General features: G+C 40.4%; 1 protein-coding gene across 1 annotated transcript; it reads left to right on the top strand.

Annotated features, from left to right (window-relative positions):
• Window positions 1-8,622: 8,622 nt before the first annotated feature.
• STEAP1 (STEAP family member 1) lies at window positions 8,623-20,967 on the top strand. The gene is made up of 6 exons (XM_042817468.1): window positions 8,623-8,700; window positions 9,456-9,539; window positions 11,880-11,984; window positions 13,816-14,328; window positions 16,307-16,471; window positions 18,273-20,967. Exons 3-6 carry the CDS (start codon window positions 11,892-11,894, stop codon window positions 18,528-18,530), a joined length of 1,029 nt encoding a protein of 342 aa, XP_042673402.1. The 5' UTR covers window positions 8,623-8,700; window positions 9,456-9,539; window positions 11,880-11,891; the 3' UTR covers window positions 18,531-20,967.
• Window positions 20,968-22,363: the final 1,396 nt, after the last annotated feature.

Genomic DNA, 22,363 nt, shown 5'->3' with positions numbered 1-22,363 from the left:
TAGCATTTGTTGGAGCTGCAGAATAGACCAAAAAAAAAAAAAAAAAAAAAACAAAAAAAAACAATGGCATAAGTGCACAATATAGTACAAAAAATACCTTACACACTGTAAGGATTTTAAATGATATGGGAAGCATAAAGATTTCCTGGGAGATTCCTGAGATAGAAGATTTGGGAAAGGACATGGCTGCAGGCTCATACAGCATTCCAACAGTTCTGTGGTCTCACCAGATACCTTCAGAAGTCTTCAACAGCAAATATAATGACATTAGAATGCCATTCCTAAACCACAACATTTAACTGGGAGCCAGAGCTAAAGGCAACAAAGCACATCAAATGTTTTTCATCGTGTACATTCCAAAGCATCTTCATTTCAGATTAACACTTGTACAAATATTGTTTCAGAAGTTCTTTTTAACAATTGGAAGTAATAAATACCCATACATGCCTTTGCAGAAAACTTACCATGGCTATTTATTTCATAACCAGATTTAAACAAAGTGTTTTTCTGAAAGAAAAACCACAGACAAAAATTTAAGAGAGCTCCTGAGAGAAGTCAAATGCCCACCAACATACCTAATATTCTCTTTGCTCAATAATCATTCCTCTCTGAGGCCCACAGTATCCTTTAAGTTTTACAGCCTTACAGCACTGAAGCTTTTTTGATAATCAATTATCATTACTTTTATTACCAGTAGTTTTGACATTACAAGTATTTTAAGGAAGTCAGTTCTATACTCCAGAGACATGCATGTGATGAGATCATACAACACCACAATCAGAGCAGTACCATAACTGCTTGTACAATCAAGAGGTGTACAAATGTTAGGCTTAGTAAGGTTATCACAATGGAAAGATGATCAAAACAAATAGGAATGCTCACCATTGTCACAGCCTTGCTGTAAACTCCACAAGGAGCAATCTCCAAAAAGAGATCCTTCCTCAGTGGCAGTCAGCACTTAAATGGGTCTGCGAGAGGTGCAGCCAGGCTCCACCCCTTCCAGCAGCACAGCTGAATTGCCTTCACCTGTGCTCCTGTGGCTGACTCAGTGCTCGCCTCAGGTGATCAGTCAGAGGTTCAGGCAGTGATCAACAGTTCCTATACAACTGCTTCAAGGGATAACAGTACAATGTTAAATGTTTTATAAGTAAAAGAGCAGTGAAAAAGACAAGCATTACTTTAAGAGTATATGATGAAACACAAAGGATAGCACTATCCTTGATTCAATCAAATTACAATTTTAAATACCAAAAAATACTTCTGAATAGTTTCCAATAAATGATATGTATTATCAGAAAAATTTTAGAAGTAGTGTTACTTGGGTAAAGCAGGAGTGGAAGTGCTTTCTATATTCATCTGTAATGTGTATACTTGAAAACCAGAATGGAATTTCTTTTACAAAGAGTAAGAAACTAAAATACTGCTATTGTTCTCTACTTTGAGTTGTTTGTCAACTCACTGAATTGAACTTTAACTGAAAAAAAGTCACGTGACCTTTATTTGTACTTTCAACAGTGTCTAAAAGCATAACTGTTAAAAATTATTCAGTGCTTGTGGTTCTACTGAGTTCTCTTAATTCATGACCAACAGTACATAATTCCCTTTCTTCTATGTGTTGGTCTGGATTGAACAGCTCTCTCAAACAATCTTGAGCTTTAGAGTTTTTCCAATGTATTTCTTTTCTTCAGCTCCCTGCAACTTGACACTGATGATTTAAACACTCTTAGGGAATTCAAGTATTTCAAGTAGTTTGAGAATCACTTCTTTGAATCAGAATTTTAGTGATAAATCCAGACCAAGTAAGACATTTGTTTGACTTTAACAATGTTACTCACTAAGAATAGCTATCCTTTACTTGGCTAGGTGACAGCGCAGTTGCCTGCTTATCTGATCTTTACTATAATATTCCCTTGGATAAAGGGAACTTATTATATGACAATAAATCAAATATGTTGTCTGATGTCTTTGTTCTCAGATGACATTATCCAAGAAGGAGAAAGCATACTGGTGTAGATGCAGAATTGCCAACTATACCTGCAATTTCCACTCAGAGTAGGAACAGAGGGCATTTGCACTTCCATTCCCAAATCAGCTCTATCCTATTTAGGATTCAACACTTAAGTAAACCCACAACTCCCTAGTCTGCAGGATTTACTATTTTATATAATACAATTGAAATGACAATTGAAAGCAAAGTAGTTTGTTTTTTCTCAAAAAACAGATCCAGATAACATAACTAACCATCACTGCCTTCTCATCTGTCATTCACTTACTTGCAATCCAATGAATCTTCTCAGGGACTCCTAACTTTTCACCTCATTCATTCTCTTCTGTATTGTAGCAGCTCCCAGACTTGAACTTGTCAAAATGTACTTGACAGCTAAAGCAGACCTATGAAATTTGAGAATGAGAAAACACAAATGTAAAAAATATAGGAATAACCAATGCTCAAGCAATACACTGATATCAGCAATGCTGGCCCTTTTGATCTGAGCACTTACCCAGTGATCAGAGCCTTAGAAATTGATTCCATTAAGAGAAAAAAAAAAAAAAAGAAAGAAAAAAAAAAAGAAGAAGAAGAAGAAAAAAAAAAGTAATGCGTATTTCTTTGTTGTGTTTATGTTACAAGTGAATTGCCCTGGATAAAACAAAAATCAAGCAGTAGGAATAATTTGCTCTCCAACACAAACTTTTCTCCAGACAAATCTCTGACCCAAAAAACTGCTCTTAGTTTCTCCTTTGGACCATACCACAAGTGCAGCTTTAAGTCTGGACTCGCAGTTTAACTGCTCCAAGCTGTCCACCTCTTCAATTGGCAACATCTGTGACAGACAGTGCTAAGACATGCTCACCCTGGCAGCCTAGTTCATGTCCAGTGCTAAACTAAACTATAGTTTGTGGCAGCAACAGGTGAGAATCTGAAGGTGATACTTTGCAAAGAAGAGTTAGGCAGCAGCCAAGAAAAGTTTCCTGCCACAACCAGTAGGAAAGGCCGTGAAGATTATCAAAGAGCTGGAGCACCCCTACTTAGGATAGGCTGAAGAAAGTAGGCTTCTTCAGCCTGGAAAAGAGTAGTCTGCAGGGAGACCTCATCGCAGCCTTCCAATTTTAAATGCACTTGATAAACATGAGGGAAATCAACTTTGTACAACAGTAGATAGTGATAGGACAAGGGGAAATGGTTTTAAACTAAAGGAGGGGATATGGGAACACAGACACTGCAAGGATAGATTTAGATTAGATGTCAAAGGGAAGTTTTTGTACTGAGAGAGTGGGCAGGTTGCCCAGAAAGTCTGTGGATGCTCCATCCCTGAAGGTGTTTAAGGCCTGGCTGGATGAAGCTCTGGGCAATCTGGTCTGGTACTTCATCCAGCAACCTTCCTGTGGCAGGGGGATGAAACTTGATGATTCTTGAGGTCCCTTCCAACCCAGGCCATTCTATGATTTTGTGATGATTCTGTGATCTGCCTGCAACTCTGGATCTTGGTTTCTTTGCTGTCTACTTGGATTTTTGATGTTTTCCCTGCTATATCTGTAACTTTCCTGACTCTGTGCTAGGTGAAAGCAAACTACAACTATATGGCCGACAACAGTAGCAATACTTTTTGAGGACTCTTCACTCACTTAGTTTTGACCTCATTTCAGTTCTCAGCAAGGCAAGAGGCATTTGCCTTTCTTGGTTGCCTGAAGATGAGAAGAGAGCCATGTGCAGTAGTACCAGTTATGTGTTCAGGTTGTCCAGACAATAGCACAATAACCCTACATCAGTTCTAGTCTTTGTCTTGAGAGTCCAGGAATTGTTTTGGGGAAAAAAAAGAACTTAAAAAAAAGAGTCAAAAAGAAAAAGAAAAAAAAGTTTAAAAACCCAATTCTATAAACAGTTTTCTCCACGTTACCAAAACAAATCAGTTGCCAAATACAAACCACACAGTAATTTTTCTGCTTCATCTCAGTCATTTTCAGTCGTTCTCTGAGGAATTATTGTTTTTGTAAAATCTCATTGGTGGAACATTGCCTTCCACTGTTGTGTTTTTCATTGGTATCCAACCAGAAAAAAAACCCTCAAAAATACTGGGTGTTTCTTCCTATGTCTTTCACAATATTTCAGCTTTAATATCCAAGTTTTTTTCCAGGGTAAGCAGCAAAATGGGATAGACCAAGTCTATTCTCCTGACTCATCAACTCATGAAGTACTGGATATACTCTTGGGAGAGTATATACTCTTGGGAAAACTTGGGAATTGTGGTTGTAAGGACTTCTGGAGGTCTCCAGTCCACAATCCCCCTCAGAGTAAGATCAAGTTCTGGATTGTACTAGGAGGAACAGTGCCAGCTGGACGAGACAAGCGATATTTCCCCTTCCCTCAGCACCTTTCATACCCATCAGCACAGTCGTGTCCTGTTCTGAGCTAGAAGTGGGGCAAGAGTGAATTGATTTCAGCATGGGGCCATGTGGGACAAAAGCATACGATATGCATGGAAAGGCTTGGGAAGCTGGTGCTTGTTTACTAAGACTAAATTCTGGAATCATTTGCCCAGGGAGGCTGTGCAGTCTCAGTCCTTGCAAAACCCAGTTCTAGTTGATGCTGCTTTGGGTGAGAGAGTGGAGGTGGTGGATTATATGATCAGTGAGGTTCTCTTCAGCCCTAACAACTCAGGGACTCTGTGAATTCAGCTATCACTCTGTATAGCAAAATTTGAAAAATTCCACAGTTCATCTGAATGTTCACTGTTCTCACAGCAAAGATTTTTTTTTGTAATATCCAATATGAAGTCTCAAACTGCAGTTTGCAGTCTCTGTCTGTCATACTCCTTAGCACTACCAGCAGGAGTTAAGCTTCACAGAATGGCTTGGGTTTGAAGGGACCTCAAAAGATCCAGTTCCAAGCCCTCTGCCACAGGCTGGGTTAACAATCACTAGATCAGATTATGCAGGGCCCCATCCAACCTAGCCTTCAGCACCTCCAGGGATAAGGCATGTACAGCTTCTCTGGGCAGCCAGCACCTCACCACCATCTCAGTGAAAAATTTCTCCCTAATTTAAATTTCCCCTCTTTTAGTATAAAACCATTCTCCCTTATCCTGTCACTATCAGACCACATAAAATGTTGATCTTTCTCCTGCTTACAAGCTCCATGTAAGTGTTGGAAGGCAGTAATGAGATGTCCCTGGATCCCTCTCAAACTGAATAAGCCCAGCTCCCTCAGCTTTTCTTCATAATAGAGGTGTTCCAGATCTCCAGCCATCTTTCTGGCCCTCTTCTGGACCTGCTCCAATGACTCCACATCCTTCCTGTACTGGGGGCCCCAGACCTGGACACAGATGGACCTGGCTCCAGATGGAGCCTCACAAGAGCAAAGTAGAGGGGCACAATCATCTCTCACGCCCTGCTGCCAGCCTTCTTTTGGTCACCTTTATACTCTTCCTGAGAGCTTCTGCTACATCGCACCATACTTTGCTCTTCCACCAAACTAAGTATGTTCATCTACACTCAGAGACTATTTGCTGCAAGCCCCTAGCCACTTTGGAAAACCTCTGCTGAATCTTCTCGAGCTGTCCTGGAAGCCCAGCCATCATTTCAACAGCTGAACCAGGCCCATTTGCACTTGTTTAAATACAGGGAACAGTTTCCAGCCTTCCATACCATTTCCCCTTGTACAGCATCATTTCTGAGCACACCAGGGCAAGCTGGAGTCATCTTGCTAACAGTAAGAGTTAGCTTACTAAACAAGTTCAGAGCAAGAGGAAGCGTTGGGATGATTATATGCAGGCCTGTGTGTTACTGGAAGGCTGCACCACATTTCCCACCATTTGGCAAGTTGTCCTCGGAGCTCATAGTCCAAAGAGCAGTTGCATTTGTGAAAGACTTGCCCTGCCCACAGACTTCTTCCTGTATAAACTGTGGTGAAAACATTCTCCTGACTCACCACTGTCAGGTCATCTTGTCAATGATGTAATCTTTTATTTTTCCTCCAGAAAATGCAATTTACCATTCCCTCATGTCAATATAACCCACAGAATCTGTTTGTAATGAAGAAGTGCTGAAACACAGACTGCACAGAGAGCCACCGGAGTGTTTATCAGCTCCAGAAAATACCCCATCACGCTTCAGTAGCTACAGAAACATGATTCTCACCCAGCTCATGCAATAGTTACAGAATACTGACATGCTTCTAAGTGACTGGAGCTAGCTAAACTTGCACAAATTTAATTTTCTGTCAGTAAAATTTCCCCCATTCTGCACGTGCCAGGAAAAATTATCTCATTTTGAATCAACTCCTGATTCCTGTGGTGTTCCTACCTTCTCACACTTCTTGAACAGCACTTGCACAAATACCTGCACGAAGTTGTCAGCATGCGGCAGACTGATCTTGTTGGAACTGTCTGAGAGAGGACTGTCTGGCAGTTTGCTTTCTAGTAACCACATACATGTAGTGCTTTGAATATCTGGAAGTCATGCTTTGGAATAGACAACAAAGTTCTCTCTGGCATTTTAATCTCCATGGACTGCTCCAAAAGTAATGCCTCCTACATTATTAACTTGCCCCCAGGGTCAAAGGCAGATGCTGGTGGTATAGCAGTAGAGGTTGAACCTGCCTACCAATATTCCATTACATTTTGTTGCCATGTGACAGATGGGTGCAGAGGAATACTCTGACAAAATGGTGTCTGACATGGAAGTGTGTATGAAGCAGAGGTGTGGAAATGAATTCCTACATGCAGAACAAATGGCACCCACTGACATTCACGGATGCTTGCTGAATGTTTCTGGAGACCGAACAGTGGATATGAGCACAGTGAGATGGTAAGTGATACATTTCAGCGGTGGTGACTTTCAGCAATGTGAAAGACAAGCCATGTTCCAGACGGCCATGCAAACTTTTGTAAGTGTTGCATGCAGGCTCTTGTTCATGACCAGCAAAAATGCATAGCTAATAGTGGTGACTACGTTGAAAAATAGTGTTTTGTATCTGAGAGTCTTCTCTATCAAACAGCATTATTGTGCTCTTTGTATCTGATGTAATTTCCATGGAAATAAGTAGGAGGCAGTACTTTCACATCAACCTAAGCACTTCTACTTTGTCAGAACCAACATAAAGTGTGGTTTCCATTTTTATTCACAGATAGGTACTGTACAGTCCTCAGTATGCAGGGACTGGTAATGTGATGGCCAGAGCTACCAGGAGCACATGGGCAGAGCAGCTGCCTGGGCACTTGGTAGCATGGTTCACTTGGGCCTGGCTTTCTGTCTCATCTTCTGAGAACAATTATTCACAAGCTGAGCTCTTGGGCATTTTATTAAAGAAGCTTAAACTAACATGGGCTGTCCGGATGCTGAACCACCTCTTGAGCTACATTTTGGTCTATAAATGCAGTCCCTATATCACTAACTCATCCCAGTGACTTCCCACGAGAAGAATCACTGAGTAAGACGCTGCTGTCGACTTTTTAGACAACAAACTCCGGCTCCGGCAGCCGGGCTGCAGCGCGCGCCCTCCGCTAGGTGTCCCCCTGCTGATGCTGCTGCTCACCGGGATGAAGCAGCCCAAAACCGACGGTAGGAAAAAAGGAGCCGAGAAGAAAATGAAGTAGCGATTTCAGAAAGTGAGAGCATACAAAACTTAGCAACCGTGGGAAAAAAAAAAAAAAAAAAAAAAAAGCATATGGGAAATAGCCTTCATGCAAAGCACAGAAAGCACAGACAAATATTCTAATGATGGCAACAGTATGGAAAAATTAAAAGTTACAGTTTTGCTTTAACACAAGAGGAGCAATGATTCTACCCATATCCCTCCTAAGGCAGACACAGCATTCTGCTGCAGGCTGTGTCCATCGAACTTTTCTCGAGAAGGAAGAAAGCTGATATACTCCCAAGGTTAAAAAAAGGGATGGAATTTGGCGTGGTTTCTGCAGAGCCATCCCGGGGAAGGCACGATGAGCTCTGCGTGGAGAAATGAAAACATTCCTGAGGCGGACTGCCCGCGTGCTCTGCAATGCCAGCAAGCCACTAAATGCTGACATATCCTCTAATACGAAGTTTGCATGAAATAATGCCAGTCCGCACTGCTATGTGACAAAAGTGCCTTTCCAGAATAACCAGCACAGAAAAAGGATATGATGGTATTTGGAGGAAAAAAAAAAATAAACCAATAAATGTAGTTTTTCAAGTGAGGATTACTCTTACATTCAGCTTTGTGCCAAGCTGCGGGAGCGACGAGTTGAGAAGGATCAACGAAGGAAGAACCGAGCGAAAGGAGAGGAGCAGGGGCGTGAAGGGCCGCATTTAGCGGAGCCAGTCTCCCTCCCTCTCCTTCCTCCTCCGGGGCGGGCAGGGTACAGGTGAATGCGCCCTTTGTCCCGGCGGGCCACGAGTCGCGGGCCCCGGGAGGCACTGGGAACGAGGGGCGGCCGGCCCGCGCCCGGCCGGCATCGAGGGCGGCGGGATGGGCGCGGAGGGCGGGGCCGGGCGGGGGGGTGGAGGCTGCAGCCGGCTCCCCCCGCCGCTCCCCTCCTCGGAGGCCGCCGGGCGCTCCGTGACTAACCTGAGGCCGCCTTCCTCGACGCAGTCGTACCGGCTCCCGCACGGCGGCGCCTCGCCCCCTGCTCGTGGAGCCTCGCCGTGTTCCCGGCCGCAACCGGGGGAAGCCCCGCGCTGCCGCCCCCCGCCGGGCCGAAGAAGCGGTACCGCCGGCGGGCTGAGGTGGGTGCGCCCCGAACGGCGCGAGGCGGCGGCGCTGGCCGAACTGCGGGCGGGCGCGTGGCCGGGCTGCCGCCGGCTTCCGGCGCGGGACGGGACGGGACTGGACGGCACCGGACGGGTCCCGGCGGTGGGCCTGGATCCGGGCTCCTCCGTCCCAGTCGCACTCCGACGGACGGGAGCGAGCTCCGAACCTTCCGTGTGAGGCTTTCCGGAGGGGCTGCGTGAGAAGATGGGCAGCACGACGAGTTCTTGCTGTCTGTAGGGTGCTGCGCCGTACATCAACCTAGTTGAAGGCAGGCGGCTGTCCGATCGCTGTCGCGTTGTCATCTCCAAGCGGTGCCAAAGGCGCAGTGGGACGCTTTCCCTGTCCCGCGTTCTCCCATCTCTTCGTTGTTATCTCAGGCTGTTTCTTTTGGCTTTTTTTTTTTTTTTTTTTTTTTTTAATTCACAGAGCCAGCGCTGAAAACTCTTATTCAGGAAAACCTTTCATTTGGTTTGGGAGGATGTTTTTGCAGTCAGGTCTGCCCGGTTTGGGTCCCTGCTGGTTCAGTGCTCTCATTAGCCTTGTTTCTCAGGGCTCGCGACGCTGGAAGCTCAGCTCTCTTCAGCTGCAGGCCCTCCATCCTCGTTCCTAGCTGGTGGTACTGCTGCCTTTGGGGTGAGGGGTGAGCACGGAGGACAGGCATTGTTACCCTGTTTTCTTTTAGAGCACTTGTGACTGACACATGGCTGCAATTGGTTTCTGTCTTCGACAGGACTTTCTTCAGACGTGTTCCGGACAGAGCCATGCTGTAGATGACTTCGTTCTGACGATTCATAACTCACTGAATAATAGAACTGTAAGTGCTCATATTTAGAGTTCCCAAGGCTATTACTGTGCAATGTTATTGAGTGAATAAAAAAGTTCTGTGTTAACCCTGGTGTCAGAAGCCAAGTACGCTATAGTAGTTCGGCACCTATGCTTCCTCGCATGCAGTTGCATGGCTGTAACTCGTATGTTTCCCTATTAGAGAAAATTTATATTTTATATAAAATATAATATTATTATATTCACTCACACAAATTTATCTTCTTTTTCCTTCTTTTTTTCCTCCCTGCCATGTGAAGCATTAAGAGGGTATTTAAGATTCTATTAAAATAGATTCCCAAAATCAATTTTTTGAGCCAGCAACTGACCAGCACTTGATTTTTTTATTTTTTTTTTCTCTTCATGATATAATTTACTACATTAACACCAATACAGATCTTTAGCTAGAAGCTGTTTCTGGATTTGTCACTTCTAAGTTAGAAGTGATAGCAGCTCAACTCAGGTGAGTTGAGTCTCCCACGCAGAGCTTCCCAATCAAAAATTTACTTTTGGACCTCCTAGACAATGTGGTAGCCAAAAGAGGACAGTTCTAAAGAGGCTGGGATCACTGTCTAATCACCCCGTAGACAGGTGGTATTAACAGCTGAAAGCTTAATTGAGGTCAGTACAAAAAAAAAAACCAAAGAAGCAGCAAAAATGTGAGTCATAAGCTGCTTTAACAATTTTCAAAACTCAGTCTCATTACCCAAGAAAGCAAAATGTCAGATTCAGTGTTGTTTACGTCCTTCCCTTCCCCCCCCCCCCCCGCCCCTTCCTCACTTCATATGTTAAAAATCAGGGGGTACAGTGTGAATGCCCTTAATATTCTGAGTTCCTTTAACAACAGATCTGGAAATCACGTTGTTACCTGTGTTTTCCAAGTAAGTCTTTAAACTACTCTTTGCCATTGTAACAACTAGAAATACACTATATATCAAAACAGATAAAAGTAGAATTTCCTAACTAAAGGTGGGACTGGAAGAGCTGAGGCTTGGTGAAGATACCTGTGATAAAATCACTGCATTTATTTTTTGCAATAGAGAAAGAAAGTAGAAATGTGTTTGTAGCAGCATGTTTTCTTGTGTGCAGGATGTACAGACTACCCATTAGCTGGCATAGGAAAGGGTTAATCGCTTGACCTTTGGAGAGAAGCACTTGTTGACCCTACTCTGCAACACTTCGCTAAAAAGTTATGCCCAAAGGGGGAGCTTGTTAGCAGGGAAAAACATCAGAAGATGATCAGAAGATCAGGAAAAGAATACTTAGGCGTTGGAAGTCTGGTGGCCTAGTAGAAAGCAATCCCTTCTACCAGACAGTAGAAGACTGTGAGACTCATCCACTGAAGAAACTATGCACAGAAAAATAGTACAACTGTCACATTTAGATACAACTCTCCGAAAGTTTGATGGATATAAAATAACCTGTATTTAGAAAATTAATATCATACATAGCAATTCAGCTGTTCGTTGGGATGTCTACACAGAGGAGCTAATTAGTCCCAGCCTTGAAGGCAGCCACAGAAAACTTACACTGGTCTGGCATTTTGAGCTCCCAGTGGTGTGGCACAAGCACATCTCCTCAGGCAGCGCGTGGCAAGGTGGTGAGTGCGTTGGAAGTTCTTGGGGAAGTAACTCCTCGCAGTTGCTTAACAGCCTTCTCAGGACTTCTTCAGAGTAGTGTCTCTACTGCTGTCTTAGGATCTCTAGAGACAAATACCTATTTTATTTTATCCCTTATCTTCCTCTTTGTTTTCTGGCTTCTGATTTCTTACAATCTTTAAGAATCATTTCTGCTGCTTCTAGTGGGTGATAAGAATTGAAAGTGTACCTTGGAGCAGCATGAACAAAGCTTCAGCTGGAGATTCATGACAGTCTTGATGCCACAGGCTGACTGTAAAATCCATAAAACCTAAGAAGTATTAGCAACCACAAATTGATGTGGGTTTCTTATATCAGCAAGTTCAGCCTGTTATCGGATTAGACACTGTTTTGTTGAAGCTTTTTGTAAACTTATCAAAAATCCATCTTTATAACATTTTACCTGTTATGCCACAAACAAAAGCTGTTTCAAACCTTATTGTTCTATTTAAAAACTTTCACCCTGAATTAAATCTTTCATTCCACTGGTGATGCAGGCATTTAGCTTACTTTTCTTCAGTTACTTTGTTCTGTTGATTCGTATGCTTTCCACTTTACTTAGGAAAAATAAAAATAACAACTTCTCTGTCAAACGGGTGGAGAAGGGGGAAGAAAACATTTTGTGGACAAAGAGGCCTCAAAATTCCAGTAGGGGATTATCAAAACCTGTTTTTCATCCTGTGTTTGTTTTTCAGGCAGTTTCTGCAATGGAGAAGAGGGAAGGTGATAGTCATACCGTTGACCAGAATGCATTTCAGAACATCATACCAAGAAGAAATAGAGAAAACCTTAGTGACTTGGTAATGTTTCTATAAAAGAGCAGTTCATATGTCATGCAGAAAATTGCGGTCTTTTGTTTGATTTTGTCCAAAAGCACCATGTTTCCGTAACACTGGCAGATCATCAGTGCTTTTAAAGTCTTCTCACAAATTGACATCAAGACATTAAAAAGATGATGAACAACTGATTCAGTTAAATCACATTTCATAATTAAAAAATGCACAAGTCTTGTGCTAGTTAAAAGTGTTAAAATCTCAGTTTATATAATTTATACTAATATCACGTTGTGTAATGCATGAACTACGCTATTCTTCACTGTCTACAGAATACAAGTTACTTAGGATATACCTTCAGTGTTCATCAAAAATATACATTTTTATCATTTGATAAGCATCTTCAATTGTAAAACCCTAATAAAGACTATGCCCTTTAATTTTACCCTGAGGCACTATAGGCAAATCAGTCAGACATGCAGGAACAGGCTGCCTTGACTCCATTTAAGATTTTATGGCAAGATAGCAATGTACTTTTGTTATCTCACAGTTAATAGAAAGCAAAACACCCTGTATTGGAGAGGATGAACACAAGACTGGCATCCACTTACCCTTGTGTTAATCAGTTAATCAGTTTCAATATATTTGATTCTTAAGAATAAAAACAGGTAAGATCACAGAAATAGGCAAATCCCCTGTATCCTTACAGAATGATTTGAAGTTGATGATCATGAAGGCCATGAAAGTCTTTTCCAAGCTAAATGATTCTATGATTCCGTGAATGTCAACTTACATCTTTAAAACTACTGGTAGCTACCTTCCTCAAACCTGACATTGCCGTATCGTTTTCTGGAGACTGGGACACCTGCAACATTAGCCATTCTGAAGCTGAGCTGTTGCCACATTAGTTCAGCTTCACTTTACATTTCACTGGAATACTAGAAGGAGTTGCATGCTTATTAATGCTGTGTAGTCTCAGCCTCCCCCCTTGGACAGCTGTCTGCTGCATCAACTGCAAAGTCCTGCTGTTGATGCATGCATGGATTTCCATTTTGATCAAACACCTCTTCTCCAGACCATAAGAGCTGGGCAATCTTTAAATATGTTATCTCAGTGTAAAACAATGTGTAATACGCTAATATTTTGTCCCAGCTTAGCTCCTTCTAAAGCCTGTAATAATTCTACCTGCATCTTCAGTGAAACTAGAACCAAATAATGACAACTTGGCAGTAAAAGATTCAGCTTTTTGAACTGGAGTGACTCAGTTTCACAGGTTTTCATAAATGCTAAGAGAACATTATTGCATTTAGGGTGGACAGAAAGAAAAGCTGGGAACTGAGCCCGGAGTTGAAAGGGGCACAACTGATATGCTATATCCCAAATATTTCTACTTACAGCTTTATTCCCTAAATTAATTGTCATTAAAACAGCAGTGACTAAAAGAACTATTGTACTTCACATCTCTGGATTCTGTTATTGCACATATTTATTTGAGTTACTTCAACAAATCTGTAGCTGAAATGTGAAATCTTGAACACTTATCATAAGAAGCTTTAGTGATGTTTTATAGAACGTAATCTTCTCTTGTGGTATAGTTAACTTCCTGGAATGAAAATCTATTTTGAAATCACCATACATAAGGAATGTAGAATAGAAAATCAACACTAAAATTGCTCAATTACTGACTGTACTATTTGAAACATATTTTTCAGCTACCTTGTCTCTCACAGTGTGTGTGTTGGTTTTGAACAGTTTCAGTAATGAAACTGCATAGCATACAAGTTATGATAGCAAATACTGTGATTACAGTTTTAATCTTCTTTTGTTCTCGCTGGTATTTCCTTTCTGTCTATTCCAGAATGTGGATATGCAAGTCACCAATCCACCAGAAGTAACTGCACTTTTTAACTTACATCAAGCACATCATTTTAGTGAGTTTGAATACTCTTCAGAGCAACACTACCAGCAGGATTTGTTCCCCAGGTGGCACTTGCCACTGAAGATAGCATCTGTGATCTCATTATTGACATTTATTTACACTTTTCTGAGAGACGTCATATATCCTTTTATAACAAAAAAAGAAAATGTTTTCTATAAAATTCCAATCCTTGTCATAAACAAAGTCTTACCAGTGGTTTCAATTACCCTTTTAGCACTGGTATATTTACCAGGAATATTAGCTGCTGGTTTCCAGCTGTACTTTGGCACTAAGTACAAAAGGTTTCCCTTGTGGCTGGATAGATGGATGTTGTCAAGAAAACAATTTGGACTTCTCAGTTTCTTCTTCGCTGTGATGCATGCCTGCTATAGCCTGTGCTATCCGATGAGAAGATCATACAGATACAAGTTGCTGAACTGGGCATTCCAGCAGGTATGATGGGTTCAGAAATTGCCTCTGATTTGGAAGTATCTCCCCACATAGCACAGTAGAGGAATGGAGCAGGACCTACTAGTTGAAGCATGTAATAGGGAGTCGAAAGTCATCACAGCTGTGCCAGTGTGTATTCAATAAGTCACTCTCTTCACCTAGGAATTTTTGACTTGGTGTATAATAATTATAACTGCCTCACAGGTACACGTAAGTCTTTGGCACAGTATTAATTAAGTGTGGATTAGTTTTCTCAGCATCAGTGGAATCAACTATCTACAAAAACTGCTGCACACGCTATTCTTAGACATTATCTTTGTAAAGTAAATTATCCAGCAAAAAGCTGAGCTAAATTATAATAATTTTTATTTGCCACAGGCTAAACGTGTGAACACTGATGATTCTACAGTTTGGCTGCTACACAGTAACTTGTTAAGACAATCCAATTAAAATAATTTCTATGATGGTTCCAAGTCATGGGCAATAAATGGCTTGCAAAGCTATCTAAGGTTCTCTGTTACTAGAGAGTATATACTACGTGTATATATCACTCTGAGAGCCACAAGTATTCCATTATAAGGAATAGTCCAGTATAGGGTGTAAACTGCAAAGGTAGTTCTAATATCCTCAAAGTCTAAGATAACGTTTTATAAAAAGCAGAGTAGGATGTTTTCTTAAGAAATTTTTTTAACAAAACAATGAAAACATTGAAGATCAGCTTTCCTGGTAGTCTGGCTTGAATGGTTTACCAGAGATTTCTGTGAGATTCCAATTCTTAAATGCAGATGAAGAAATTATCATATTTGTAGCATATTATATAATGGTGATCTCAATAGCATCAAAGAACTGTTACAAATAGGAGAAGCTTTGACATCCACCTATTATTTTCATTCAGATCAACCACTGTATTCTGCGCAGCTGAATGCACCAACTTGTTGAATACACAGGACTCAGCAGCTATTCTGGCACGATAATGTCGTTAAGAATGCTTGCTAAATTTACACCATAAAACAGTGCTGTAAATATATTTCCTGTTGCTATAAGCTCCCAGGTATGGTATTTAGTTAGAGATGGAATTTTTTTCGCCAAAGAGTAAGATTTCTCATGCTGTGAAGGCAGGCTAACGTGCCTCAGAACAAGTCTTTTCTGAGCCAAGATGCTGATGCAATCTGCACATTCTTTTCATTCAAAGCCTACCTTTGCTCTGCAGATACCAGTGGGGACTTTTTCATTGCAGTTAAATGACTGTTACATTCAGAAACATTCAAACAAACAAAAATACCGTGTTTCAAATCTTACTTCCTAATTACCATTGTGAAAACAACTGTACTTTATGAAAGTTGCTAAGTGCACCAGAAAGCCAATTGTATCCTGGGCTGCATAAAAAGAAGCATGGCCAACAGGACAAGGGTGAGATGATTCTTCCACTCTATTTCACTTGAAAGGAGTCTTGAGACCCCACATGGAGTATTGCATCCAATTCTGGAGTCTCCAGTACAACAAAGACATGAACATGTTACAGCAAGTTAAGAGGAGAGCTGGGAAAATAACTAGAGGGCTGGAGCACCTCTGCCATAGAAAATGTCTGAGAGAGTTCAGGTTGCTCAGCCTGGAGACAAGAAGGCTCCAGGGAGACTTTATTGTGGCCTTTCGGTATATAAAGGGAGCTTACAAAAGAGATAGAATGATTTTTTACAAGGGCATGTAGTGACAGAACAAAGGGCAATGGTTATAAACTGAAAACAGAAGGATTTAGATTGGATATAAGGAAGAATTTTTTCATGGTGAGGGTGGTGAGACATTGGAACAGGCTGCTCAGAGAGGCTGTGGGAGCCTCATCAATGGAAGTGTTCAAATTCAGGTTGGATGGGGCTCTGTAAAACCTGACCTAGTGAAGCATCCCTGCCCATAGCGGGGGTTTGGACTATATAGCCTTTTAAGGTCTCTTCCAGCTCAAACCGTTCTGTGATTCTTCTTGCAGGTCAAACAAAAAAAAAAAAGTGCCTGGATTGAACATGATGTTTGGAGGATGGAGATTTATGTGTCCCTAGGAATTCTGGGACTTGCTTTGCTGGCCATATTGGCAATAGCATCAATCCCATCTGTCAGTCACTCTTTGACCTGGAGAGAGTTCCACTATATTCAGGTATACATTTCATGTCATCAACTCCACATTTTTAGGACTGCATGTTTTCTGCTGACATCATCCATAGTTAAAGGTATCAAATACAGAATAATTAAAGAAACCAATGTGAAAGTTTATTCAGCATCCTTTGTTAACCACTTCACACACACACACACAAAAAAAGAGGAAAATGTTCATTTCATTTGTTATTTCAGCAGGAGAAAATACTGTCATGGTCAGGGCATACAGAAAGCTCCAAATTATCTTTTTTTCCTCCTCTGACCTTGTGAAATGTCAACAGCAGTTATTCTTAGGTCAAAGACTGCTGGTGTTTTAAGCATTTAAGACATCTTCTGTGCCTTTTATGTTTCAGGAAAGCTTTGTGTGAACTGGAAGTAGGTGGTACTGATCCAGTTCGTAGGGTTGCCATACAGCATGGGATTTCACTGCACAAGAATTGCTTGTTGCTCACTTGAAGCCACTGTGGCTATTCTGTACTGCCTGAGAAGTACCTGGTGCCTAGAATGTCCAGAAAGCTCGTACCTTCTGAAATGCAAAGGTTTTCCATCTGCACTGTCACCAGTCACACAACCCACTCCAAACCAGTATTCTGAGAATGAGGCATTCTGAAAAGGAACAGACACAAAATCAAACCCACCTCATAATTAGTTTTTCTACAGATGTTTGGGGTACTTTTTTATTCACCTAAGTATTTGCTTCTCTCTTAGTTCACTGTATATTGCATAATAATAACACAAAATATAATAATATATTTTAAGATAATAATAAAATACAATAATAATCAGGCTTAGTTCTGCATCAGTATGATCATAGTGTGTTAAATAAGCACTGAGTTAGATCTCTGAACACCAAAGTCTGAAAATTTGAAGACCTATTGAGCACCTATCATTTGAAAACATGATATCAATTTGAAATGTAGATATGAAATGTGTATTTTCTGACAACGATTTGGGATTCTGTCCATTCTATTTAATGCACCAGTTGCAGGAAAAATTTGTCAGACTTACATAGACTGTATAGTAGGGAGTCTCCCAGTGCATGATTACTTCTTGTATTAAATGATCATTGTGAAGAAATCCATAATAATAATAATAATAATAATAATAATAATAATAATATCCAGAACATTAATAGTAATATATTGGATTAGTTTTGTAAACAAACAACTTGTATATTTAAAAATTATTTCTTATTGATTCAGAAATTAGAAAGGCAGTGTTGGACTTCACACTGATGGCAGTTCCATTTTTGTAATAAAAACAAGGTTATTATGTACTCAGGAAACTCAAAACCGCTAGTGACTCTGGCATAACTCTTCCTTTCCTCTTGAAATTCAAATCCTAAGTCAAATTTATCATAGTACTATGCTTACTACAGTTACTGGTTTAAACTGACTTTAAAAATTCCCTTTGCAAACAATTGATTGAACTGCTCATAAACTTGCTTTTGAACTCATAGTAGTTTATCAGAAAAGACATCAGGATGCAGAGGACATCCACAAATTGAGATACTGAGAACCGACCCATTTTTGGGAATCTTTTATCTCTTCTGTATATTATCAGTATTACAACAATAGCAGAAAAATGTGCCCCCTGCTTTTTTTAAAGGTAGCATATAGGTGTACAATTGGATGCTAGAATTATAGGCCTAAAATTTTAATTTTTTTAAAAAAACCTAATGTTCTCTTTTCTACCACTTAGATGTGTTGGTTGAGGACCTTTTTGATCTCCATATTTGCTTAACAGAGTAATCTTTTGCCAAGCTGGAAAAAATAAATGGCTTATTATCTTTCTTTTTTCAGAGCAAGATGGGATACATAGCTCTGCTGCTGTGCACAGTTCATGCACTGGTGTTTGCTTGGAATAAGTGGGTTGATGTTAACCAATTTATCTGGTACACACCACCTTCATTTATGGTAGCAATTTTTCTTCCTATTGTGGTCCTGCTCTGTAAATGCATACTGTTCCTTCCATGTTTCAGGAGGAGGATAAAAAAGATTAGATGTGGTTGGGAAGCTAATACACAGACCAATCAAACCAATCTGACTTCCAGACTATAGATCAAATATGGACATTCCCTATCCGATGCATGTAAATGTGCTCAAGTCAACAAAATGTTTACTTGCGAGCTTTGTTTTCATCTATTTCTTAGATGTTTCATGTTTACTTTTCATTTCAGCCGCAGGGGTATGGAATACCTGATGCAATTTGAACTTCTGTTGTGACAGAAATTGGAAAGATTAATTTCACACTTTAATCTATTTGGTATTCTGGTATTTGATCATTTCTTTCTTCTGACTCACTGCTCTTAAAATGCCAGTGCTTCATTGCTTCAATCGTAATTCTTTCACTAGAAAATGCAATCATAAATCACTGCTCCAGATGACCACAGAAAGTAAATAAATCATTACACCACAAAATCCAGGAATGCTGTCTGTATCTCACAGCCGTGTTTGTTCCCTGGTTAAATCTCAGTGTTATGAAGGGGGGACAACTTGAGTATTTATTGTCCTGTTTCCCGTTATATCCTGCATCTTACATTTTACTGCAGAAGGGATCCTTTAGCACTAGAGCCAAATGAAAATCTGCATTCCCACCATGTCTTGAATTTAAACAATCAAGTAAGCAGAAGTCTGGGGAACTTTACAAGGGAAATCTTTCCTGAGGCTTAGGCACAGTCTGAAAAAAAAAAGAGTTTTTAGGTTCAGATCTACATCTTATACAGGACTAGGTGTGTCGTTTATTTAGAACTATAAAATGTTTTCATTTTTTTTCCATGAACATATTCTTTTGTTTCTGATGCTGGAAATTTTCCATGCTTTTGACCTAAGCCTGCAGTCTTTGACACGTGCTAATCTTTATTAGCACAGATTTTTCCAGTGGGGATAGCTCACACATCAAGTAAATACTTTTTACCATTTTACTATAGGGCCAGCACAATTATGCGTCTGGAAGAAAATTATTAAAAACTGGCATTTGAACCTTGACAATGATTTGGTGATATTTTTGTGTGAAACTACTGCTGAATGCATTTGCTTTTACTTAAATTTTAGTGTAAGTTGATGAAACTTCACTTTCTTTGCTTTACATAGATCTGCCTGAATGCCTTAACTGAATAATTCATTTGTTAACTTCTATTTTAAATACTTTATGCAGCAGTTAATATTTTCACACAGCATCAGAAACATTGTTGCAGTTTCCCTGCGTGAGCTGACTGGGACATGGATTGATGATGCCACCTATTGCTGGAATCATCCAAATGAGAATTGCAGTGGTTCTGGTATTAAACAAAGAAGAAAACGTCTGTGTAAGAGAATATGTAATACATGGTGCTAATGATTCTGTTTTACATTTGTGGACATGGTTCACTGAGTGCAAATATCAAATTAAATAACTATTCCTACATTTTGTATTTTCCTGGTTTAAACTCCATTCAGTTATTGCAGCTTAGAAGTTGTGCTTGTGTTTTGCACTCGATGTTGTACTTTGAAAATAATGGGAACATGGTGGCCTGTGTAATATAGACTGAAAAGACTTGAGTGGCATTGTGTGTCGGTAATGCATGACAGAGGTGGGCACTAAAACATAGAAAGCCTGCCTGTGAACTTCAGAAATTTCTAAAGGGAAATGGTTGTTGTCAATAGATCAGCATTTACATTTCTTTAAAGGAAATAAAATTAATTAGAAGTCATGTTAGAGAGAAAAAATATCAAAGGCTTACTTGAAATATTAATTGCACTTGTTGTCAGGAGTCATACAGTTTTGCTTTATTTTTTCACTGAAACAGATTAAGACCAGTGCAACAACAGAGTAATTAAATTCTCTTCTACTAGCTACTCTTCTTCTAGCTAATCAGAAGTTGTGTTTGAATTTACCTTACCATTTAGGACTAAGCTGAGATTTTAAGTACTGCAAAGCAACCCCAGCCTTTAACAGATTAATGTTTGTTTTTATCAAAATGGGTTAAATTGCTCTCTCTGGAGGCAGCTCTGCTGTTTTCCTACTAAGAAAGTCTGGAGAATTTAGTGCAGTCTCCAATTTTGCAAAATTCTGGTCAAATCGTTGGCTTTGTTGTTTACAGCTGATCATAGAAGTCAATCCTTTGAAACAGGAATGAAAACTGAAGAGAGATTAATGAAAACACTCCTTGCAAGAGGCCATTCAAAGCTATTTGTATGACATGTGCAAAACAAAATCTCAAATATGAGCCAGATTTTCTGTACAATAGGTTGCCTTTTTATTTAGAAAGTAATGTTCCAGCTTTTAAAGCGTGCAAATACAACAGGCATGGGGAAGATCATGTAAGGAGTAAAAAGAGCTACAGAAGAAAATGCTATCGACAACATTTTATTTCTCCCTTCGTAACAGATATAATTTAGTTCAACATTAATTAAAATAAATGTGTATGTGCCTTTTAGTTCATGTAGCTCATTCAAAATTCAGTGTATTAATATGCCTATGTACTACTATAAAATATAGAAATGATGTTTATGCCAATTTGAGGCACTTACTTGTATAATAATTATTTTTATAAAATCTTGCATCATTAAATGTTTCAATGTATAGATTGTGTCTGCCACTGTGCAATGTACATCCAGACCTGTATAAGGACAAAAAAAGTATTTTAAAACTAGAAGAGCTGCTGATGGGAACAATAAAATGTCTTCATTCAAGGGAGATCATTCTCCCCATGGTGACTGAAGAGTCTGGAGTTTCCAATGGAGAGAAGGTAACCATATGAAAAACCTAATGGATACTTTGATAGGGGAATGTAATGAAAATAAATTCTGACAGATCTTTTAACTGACAGTCCACATATTCTAGCATTTGTATAAGAATTTGTGAGAAGGAACAGAAAGCTCAGCTAGTTGTGGAGTGTTTTAAAGGAAGACCTATAATCCCTGAAAACATTGATTAAATACCAGGAAAGATCAAGAATAATGAAGACATTCAGGAGGAAAAAGCAATACAGACGTATTTGGTAGGAATCCATCACTCTAGTCTAAGTGGTTTTGCAATGCTTCTACAAAAGCTGCAAATTCCCTGAGTTGTTACATATCACAGACATAATTAAATCAGACATACAGAACCGAAACTCACTGGAGAAAGAACTTTTAAATTGTTAAAGGGACTTGAGGAATTTTGTGCCAAGATTACATGGGATAACCAGATCCCATACTACTACTCTGAAAATGTGCCCAGGAAGCCAGAACAAGGGCTGTGCTGGCTCTGGTTTAATGTCAATTCCTGTTGACAGCAGTCTTTACTGTAACCTGCCCCTCCCTTTGGCCACTCTTCTCGGTTCTCTCAGTTCTGCTAACAGAAGAGTTTAAAGTCATGAAGTTAATCAGACCAGGGAGTTTGATTCTATTAAAAGTGATGCATGGAAAAGAATGATTCATCCAGATCCATGCACTGGTGTAATTAACTTCACAGCCATGCATACATCCAGCATGAAGGACAGGAAGAGCTATTAAATTATAGAATTGTATAATATCTCTGAGTTGGAAGTGACCCACAAGGATCACTGAATCCAACTCCTGGCTTCACACAGCACCACCCAAAATCCAAACCCTGTTCTGAGAGCACTGTCCAAACACTTCTTGAACTCTGGCACTTGGGGCCGTGACCCTGAAGAGCCTGTTTTGTGCCCCAACCAACTTCTGGTGCAGACCCTGTCCCTGATCCCCACCCGCCCCTCCCCTGACACAGCTCCATGCTGTTCCCTCGGGCCCTGCTGCTCAGCGCAGCCCCTCTGCCTCCTGTGAGGAGCTGCAGGCCTCCCATCAGCTCCTCTGCTCTGGGCTGAGCAAACCCAGGGACCTCAGCTTCTCCTCATACATCTGCCCGCTAGACTAATTTTCACCATCTTCATAGCTCTCTCTTGGACGCT

This window comes from Centrocercus urophasianus, unplaced genomic scaffold (assembly GCF_019232065.1).
Source record: "Centrocercus urophasianus isolate 14NV4802_14NV808 unplaced genomic scaffold, USGS_Curo_1.0 seq_16, whole genome shotgun sequence".
Taxonomy (NCBI): Eukaryota; Metazoa; Chordata; class Aves; order Galliformes; family Phasianidae; genus Centrocercus; species Centrocercus urophasianus.
This window is presented reverse-complemented; position numbering and strand designations above follow the sequence as displayed.

Coding starts and splice junctions, on each gene's coding strand:
- STEAP1 (XM_042817468.1), top strand. CDS start 11,892: ATGGAGAAGAGGGAAGGTGATAGTCATACCGTTGACCAGAATGCATTT. Junction 14,329..16,306: donor TGAACTGGGCATTCCAGCAG/GTATGATGGGTT, acceptor TTCTTCTTGCAG/GTCAAACAAAAAAAAAAAAG. Junction 16,472..18,272: donor GAGAGTTCCACTATATTCAG/GTATACATTTCA, acceptor TTCTTTTTTCAG/AGCAAGATGGGATACATAGC.